The sequence below is a fragment of the Octopus bimaculoides genome, chromosome 20, assembly GCF_001194135.2.
Source record: "Octopus bimaculoides isolate UCB-OBI-ISO-001 chromosome 20, ASM119413v2, whole genome shotgun sequence".
In the NCBI taxonomy this organism is placed as follows: Eukaryota; Metazoa; Mollusca; class Cephalopoda; order Octopoda; family Octopodidae; genus Octopus; species Octopus bimaculoides.
Genome location: NC_069000.1, coordinates 7875698 through 7883575, shown reverse-complemented (window position 1 = coordinate 7883575; position 7878 = coordinate 7875698). Strand labels below are relative to the sequence as shown.

General features: G+C 37.4%; 1 protein-coding gene across 5 annotated transcripts in view; it reads left to right on the top strand.

Annotated features, from left to right (window-relative positions):
* LOC106869843 (equilibrative nucleoside transporter 4) overlaps nucleotides 1-7878 on the top strand; it is a 17181-nt gene that overhangs the window by 7237 nt on the left and 2066 nt on the right. For 4 of the 5 annotated variants that reach the window (XM_014915747.2, XM_014915750.2, XM_014915748.2 and 1 more), the window contains exons 2-8: nucleotides 451-1108; nucleotides 2238-2493; nucleotides 3981-4055; nucleotides 4534-4793; nucleotides 5756-5999; nucleotides 6540-6727; nucleotides 7383-7623. In XM_014915747.2, the coding sequence (XP_014771233.1) occupies nucleotides 896-1108; nucleotides 2238-2493; nucleotides 3981-4055; nucleotides 4534-4793; nucleotides 5756-5999; nucleotides 6540-6727; nucleotides 7383-7623 (1477 nt within the window). In that variant the 5' untranslated portion in view covers nucleotides 451-895. The remainder of the gene's footprint in view (nucleotides 1-450; nucleotides 1109-2237; nucleotides 2494-3980; nucleotides 4056-4533; nucleotides 4794-5755; nucleotides 6000-6539; nucleotides 6728-7382; nucleotides 7624-7878) is intronic. The other variant, XM_014915751.2, reaches the window with a different exon arrangement.

Below are 7878 nucleotides of genomic sequence, written 5' to 3'. Positions count from 1 at the left end.
TGTATATACATATATATATATGTGTATATATATGTATGTATGTATAGATGCGTTTTAAGATGGATGAAATGCCATTAAGCATTTTTCTCAGCGTGCTTATGATTCTACCAACTTGCCACCTTGTATCTCTTCAATAATAATGATTTCAAATTTTGGCACAAAGCCAGCAATTTCAGGAGAGGGGAGTAAGTCAATTACATAGGCCTCAGTGTTCAACTCGTTCTATTTTATTGATTCCAAAAGGTAAAGTCGACCTCAGTGGAATTGGAAAAGGTAAAGATGAAAAGTAAAGTTGACCTCAGTAGAATTGGAACTCAGAACGTGAAGATGGGTGAAAAACTGCCAAGCATTTTGCCTGATGTGCTTACAATTCTGCCAGCTTGTTGCTTTATGTCTCTTCAATAATATTGCCAGCTGTTATAAATGGTTATATTTCTTTATGCATTGCAGGGCACCAGAACATCATGACACATCACAACTGGTTTAATCACCAAACTTAATAACTGGCTGAGTTTTTCCAAGATTTATTATCACAGACTAAAACAAATAAACAATTGACTCCACTAAACTTTATTGAGCTCAGATTATTGAGTTTTAAAAACGACACACAGAAATATTGAAGAAAGCTCTTTATTTTTGTATTATTACACATTGACAAATTCACAAATCGATACACTCATGCTTACATGTCTACAGTGACAAACAGATACATCCACAAACATACACACACGCATATATCTTTACTGACAACATATACACATATAGACACACACAGCATATAGTATGAAATAAAGGAAATATATTTATTCTGTACCAAAATCACAAGACTGCAAACAGACTCTGAAATACCCCAGTTGTCATACGTCTTAGAAATTTGCTCTGTTGGCGGTGAAAAATGGATGATACATTCAGCCATGGTTATTGTCAAATGAAGGACTCTCCAGTCGACCACCGGAAAGCTGAAGGGTCATTTAGACCCCAGACAGCTAAGGAGAAAATGAAACCACCCAGGGATCCTTGCAGTTGTATTTACCTTGCTCTTGTGATGTCAGGAGCTGGATTCCTGCTGCCGTACAACAGTTTTATTACAGCTGTTGATTATTATCAGGTAATTAATTAATTAATCACTTGTTGTTGTTGTTGTTTGTGGTGGTGGTGGATTTGGCAGAACCTTCATGTACACTGGGTATGTTATAATTCTGCCTGATTCCTGTTATAAAGCAAGTGGGATGGTGGGTGTCTTTACATTTTTGTTATTATAGTTTTTCTTCTTGTAGACACTTGTAGCTGAGGTAGAATGTTTCAGTTGGTCTCCCTCCTCTCACTTCATTGGCAATATACTGTCTCTGAAAAGGATAGTTCAATCTGGGTCACTCCGGTTGCCTTACAGTAAATAGGCAACTTAGGGCATAGTAGTTTACTGTGGAACATGGCAAGAGAGGGAGCAAAGTACATAAATAATGTTTTATTACTTTGAAGTGCAAAGTGTTGGGAAAAGGCAATGAGAAACTCCTTAAACATCATTTATATGTAGCCATGTTTATCTTGCTGTGTCTTGTGAGAGTCTTTATGACGATATTATTAATACATGCACTAGTTCAATTATTAGTTGATTGGTTAAAAATCCAACTAACTAATCGATTGTTTTTGTAATGCAGCCTCTGTGACAGACTAAGAGAAAAGTCACTGGAAAGTCACTGATTAGTTAGTTAGATATTTAACTAATTGACTAATAATAAAGGAGTGGAATTGAACCAGTGTATGTGTTAATAATCCTTTCTGCTGGAAGCACAAGGCCTCAATTTGGGGGAAGAGATTAAGTCAATTACATCGACCCAGTGCATAACTGGTACCCATTTCATTGACCTCGAAAGGATGAAAGGTAAAGTAAGCCTCAGTGGAATTTGAACTCAGAACGTATTGGTAGATGAAATACCGCTAAGTATTTTGCCTGGGATGCTAATGCTTCTGCCAGCTCACTGCCTTAAGTGTGTGTGTGAATAATATTGGCATAATGACTCTCCCTTGACTCAACAAAATTTGTTTCAACACATGAATTCACATAAAGAATCTTGCAAACCAGATATGAAAATGAAGTGTTCATGTTACTGCAACTATCAACTCAGTTTATTGTAAACTCTGTACAATTAACAAATATTTTGTTTTGTTGTATTTTGTGTCTTCTTTCATTTTTGAAAGGAAATTGTTCAATTTTGTTGTTGCTCTCTCTCTTGTAGGACCGATTCCCCAGGACAACCATTGAATTTGACATGAGTCTCACCTATATTGTGGTTGCTTTCTTCAGCGTAGTCGCTACAAACGTGCTTGTCGAAACATTCAGCTTGAAACTCCGGATTACATTTGGTTACATTGTGGCATTTTCAGTGTTGCTGCTAGTTACCATCTGCGACATTTGGCTGGAAATGTTTTCCAAAGAAACATCATATGGCATCACCCTAATGGCAGTCGGTATGGTAGCTGTTGGATCAACAAGTAAGTTGAGCCAGTCAAATATTTTGTCATGTCCCAGAACATCAAAATCATTACGAACAAATGGTTGCCACTGCTTTCATTTATAATCCAAATATGAGGAATCACTGCTCAAACTGACTGGCTACTTGTAAAACATATATTACTTGACCTATGTCTGTCTTCATTTGTCTATGAAGTAAAATGTAAACTTTTACTTCATTAGTAAATACTATGACATTTTAAGATTCTTCCAAATTATTCAGTAATTTTCAGTCTACCAGCTGAGACAGTATAGTCCAGTCTATCAACTGAGATGGTAATAGACTAAGGGTCAGTTTATCAATTGTATCAGTAATGGTCAATTTGTCAAGTGAAACAGTACTGATCAGTCTAACAACTGAGACAGTTATGGTTAACTAAAACAGTTGTGGTCAGTCTATCAATCGAGGCAGTAATGGTCAGTCTAATAACTGAGACTAATGGTCAGTTTATCAGTTGAGACAGTACTGATCAGTCTATCAACTAAGTAATGGTCAATTGAAACATTTGTGGTCAGTCTATCAATTAAGGCAATAATAGTCTATCAACTGAGACATTAATGGTCAACCTCTCATTTGAGATGGAAAGGTCAGTCTGTCAGCCAAGATGGTAATGGTCAGTTTATCAGTTGAGACAGTAATATTCAGTTCACCAGTTTAGATGGTAACGGTCAGTCTATCAAATAAGATAGTAACAGTAAATTGAGACAGTTGCAGTCAGTTTGTCAGTTGAGATAGTAATGGTCAGTGTACCAGATAAGGCAGTTGTGGTCAGGCTAACAGCTGACACAATAATGGTCAGTTTATGAACATATATATGCCAATCGTGCCAACATATCTAACTGTGACATCATGATGTCTGCCCTATACTTTGAATTATATAACAAAGTATAGTGATTATTTACTTCTTGATATTGGATAAACTCCAGCCTGGTTTCATTTTTGCCCCGGGGCCAAGTTTTCTCTTTTTCTCCTCCACAGAATCAAAGGTTATTCAAATCAACTAAATTATTTCTTTACAAAATATTGATCGGAAGCCAAATTGCAAGAATTCTATTGACTCATCATTTTGACTCACCCGTCACCATATCAAACCTAATTAACTTTCTATGTTTATAGCAAATTAAACATTCCTTTTGCTGTTCTATTACCAGATATGTCAATAAATTCTCAGCACTCTGCCCTACATTCCACTACCCTACCCTACATCCCCACCATTCTGTCCTATATTCCTATCAGTTCTATCCTATATTCCTATCAGTTCTATCCTATATTTCCACTATTCTGTCCAATATTCCCACCACTCTGTCTTATATCCCCACCATTCTGTCCTATATTGCTACCAGTTTTATCCTCGATTCTCATCACTTCTGTCCTATATTCCCACCACTATGTCCTGTATTCTTATCATTCTGTCCTATATTCCCACTAGTTCTTCCTCACCAACTGATCATTATCTCTCCATTGTAGTTCAACAATCCAGTTTCTATGGTTACACCAGTATGCTACCTCATCGTTACACACAAGCTGTCATGACAGGAGAAAGTAAGTATTATTTAAATTCTTTTACCCTCACTGTCTGTCTCTTCATTTCCCTCCCTTTTCTCACCGTCTCCCTTTCTTCTTTCTTAACTGAACCTTTTTGAAGTAAAATACACCATTTCGAGCATGGCCGTTGCCAGTAACTCCTGACTGGCCTTCGTGCTGGTGACACGTAAAAGCACCCACTACACTCTCGGAGTGGTTGGCGTTAGAAAGGGCATCCAGCTGTAGAAACTCTGCCAAATCAGATTGGAGCCTGGTGCAGCCATCTAGTTCGCCAGTCTTCAGTCAAATCGTCCAACCCATGCTAGCATGGAAAGCAGACATTAAACGATGATGATGATGATGATGATGAATACCTTTTGATACTGTCCTCGAGGCCCTACCACCACCATCATCATCATCATCATCATCATCATTGTAACTGTTGTTGCTTATGTCTATGTTTATTTTTCTCATTTTTTTTTCCTTCCGCAAACAGGTGCAGCAGGTTTAGTCATCTCAAGCAATCGTATCCTCACAAAAGCCCTGCTACACAACCAGAGAACAAACACGATCATCTTCTTCACAATTTCACTGACAATCGTCTGCCTCTGTTTCGTCCTGTTCCATGTGGTGCGACGCAGTCAGTTTGTACGTTATTATGTCAGCCAATGTGAGATGGCCGGTGTGGCAGAAGAACAGCGAGGAATTGCCAACCCTAATCCAGCATCTGGTCCCTTCACCGAGGAAGTAAGCTTAGTAAGCTGTGTTTTTATTTCATAGATGCTCATCAAAAGCTTATCCTAGTTGGGGGAGTTTTTAAAGTCAATAAAAGGGTCTTTGATCAGTTTTATTCATTAATTAATCCATGAGAGAGTGTGGATTCTGCAATGAAGCAGAATAGAGACAAGGAAATGAGAATGTTATTTATTTGTGTGTGTGTGTGTGTGTGTGTGTATATATGTGTGTGTGTGTGTGGTGTGTGTATGGTTACTTTGGTAATGCTATATATGTATGTGAGTGATTACTTTGAAGGTGTTATGTGTGTGTGTGATCACTTTGGTAGTGTTTTATATATATCTATATCTATCTATCTAACTCCCTATATATATATATATATATATATATATATATATATATATATATATATATATATATATTTATATATATAGATAGATAGACAGACAGACAGACAGACATTGATATACATAGTGTGTGTGAGTGTGTGTGTGTGTGTGAGTGTGTGTGTGTGTGAGTGTGTGTGTGTGTGTCGTTTTCCTTGTTCGTCTCTCTAGTCTTTTTAGTTCATTTAATATCCAACTGAGAATTTTAAAACTGTAACTTTTAACTGGAACAGCTGGAGTATTAATGCCTGCTTTATTTATTGTATTTAGCTCTGTTTTAAGTATTAATCTAATGCATCTATAATAGTCCTTCCTAATCATCACTACCATTGTCATTGTCATCTTCATTATCACCCACTTGCCATCATCATCATCATTGCCATCAACATCATCATCACCATCATCAAGCCCATTTTCATTATGATCAGGTTGGACTGGAACCTTACAGGATTTCTATCTCCCCACCCTTAACACCCCACTTCAAAGTCTTTATTTTGCAACAATTAATTAGAAATGTTTAATGACGAAGGAGATTGTTATTTCTGAAATTTGTTTTTTTGTTGTTGTCGTTTTTTCTTTTTTTTTTACCATTTCCAGGTGGACATAATGGACCACACTGGTCAACGAGGTAGTTACGGCGTTCTGGTGATTCAGAGTCCAACATCTGCCAGCATACAGCAGGAGTTCCTGACAGGATCAGCACCTGTGACCCCTACAACACCAACCAATCCAGAAATAAAACCAGCCACAGCAACAGAACTGACTAAAATCAATGAACAAGAGGTCAAATATAAAGGTCACATTTACAAAGTTCAAGTTCCGAAAATGTCATCAGTTAAAAGTAAGTAAAAAAAACTGCAAATATATATCATAAGGGTGAGGAGTGGGGTGGTTAATATAGAGATGTAGATATAAAGACAGGTTGTGATATACACTGTGTGTGTGTGTTCAGTTTTATTTCAAGATTTCTTGCCAATAGAGAAAAAAACCAGTTTCTAACCTACATCCAAGACTCCTTCATTGGAATTTCAATAGCATCAGCTGGGTATTTTTGTATGTGTGTATATATGTATGTATGTATGTATGTATGTATGTATACATGCAGATTTGTATGTTTTGTTTTATGTATGTCTTCTCTTGCATATACTTGCACATCTAGACATGCTCATATATACTTAAACACACACACACACGCACACATGTACATGTGTTTGTGTTTGTGTGTGTGTGTTTTGTTTGACATATTGCCTGAATGTACGTTGAAAATATATCTCTTGAACCAAACTGTTGATAAAACTTCAAATTTTAGGTTAGGAGTTCCAACAGTATTTGTAACTCTGAACATGATTGTAATATCTAACAAGCATCTCTTATCTTCCAGGAGCCCTGTTATTGCGGTGGGAAGCAACAAAATGTGTCTGGCCTTATATGATTTCTCTTGGAATGGCTTATTTTGTAACCTTGCTTCTGTTTCCCGGTGTTGAATCTCAAATCATCAGCTGTCGACTCCGAAGCTGGACACCAGTCATTCTAATGGCTATATTTAATTTATTTGATTTCATTGGCAAAGTAAGTTTCACCTATTTCTCTCTTTCTAAATAAGGTCTTACTAGAATGGCTCGATTTAATCAAGCTGAAGTAGCTCAGTTGGTGGCTGGTCTACTATATAGGTGCAGACATGGCTGTGTGGTAAGAAGCTTGCTTCTCAACTAAGTGGTTCTAGGTTCAGTCCCATTATGTGGCACCTTGGACAAATGTCTTCTACTATAGTCTCGGTCTAACCAAAGCCTTGTGATAGGGAATATCTCCTCCTTTTCCATAATGATTCCTTATTTCAAACTCAAATATTTACCTCTATTTAACCATCTCACATCGTCTCTGATGAAGGGATTTCCATAATATCCCAGAAACAGCTGTAAGACTATATCTATATCTTTTTTCTTTATAAATGTCCTGTAAACTAATGCCAAAGCGGACATTGGCACTTAGCACAGCCCTCTTGCTTATCAGTTCATGTCAGATTGTCCAATCCATGCCAGCATGGAAAAGGGGACATTTCATGATGATGATGACAATGATAGTGATGATTTCTCCTCTCTTCTACTCATGGAAAAAATGTATTTTAAATCTTCATTGTTAAAAAAAAAGGTAACACCTTTATAGAACATTTTAATAAAATTTTTAATTGTAATTAAAAAGTAATTAAATTGTGATTGCTTTGCAGGTAATTGCTGCGATTCCTTATGACTGGCCCCGAGGTCGTCTTATCCTGTTTACTTGTTTCCGAATTCTCTTGGTTCCCATGATGATGATGTGTGTCCTGCCAGTACACAAACCAACACTAAATGGTGAGGGATATGCTGTCTTAGCGTCTCTCTTATTAGGGGTCACCAATGGATATTTTGGCAGTGTTCCCATGATCTTGGCACCAATGAAAGTCTCCAGTGAGAAAAAGGAAATCACAGGTATACTTCTCCTTCATCTCTCTCTCTTTCTCCCTTTGTAGTAGTAGTAGTAGCAGTAGTAGTAGCAGTAGTAGTAGTAGTAGTAGTAGTAGTAGTAGTAACAGCAACAGCAGCACCACCACTGTTTTTGATGTTGTTGTTGCTTAGCCATAGGGCAGCCCTGATCCTTGAAGCCTGTGATTAAGGTGTTCCATCTATGACCAACCAGGCGATAATTCAGGTGGTGGTGGTGATGGTGGTGGCGGCGGCGGCAGT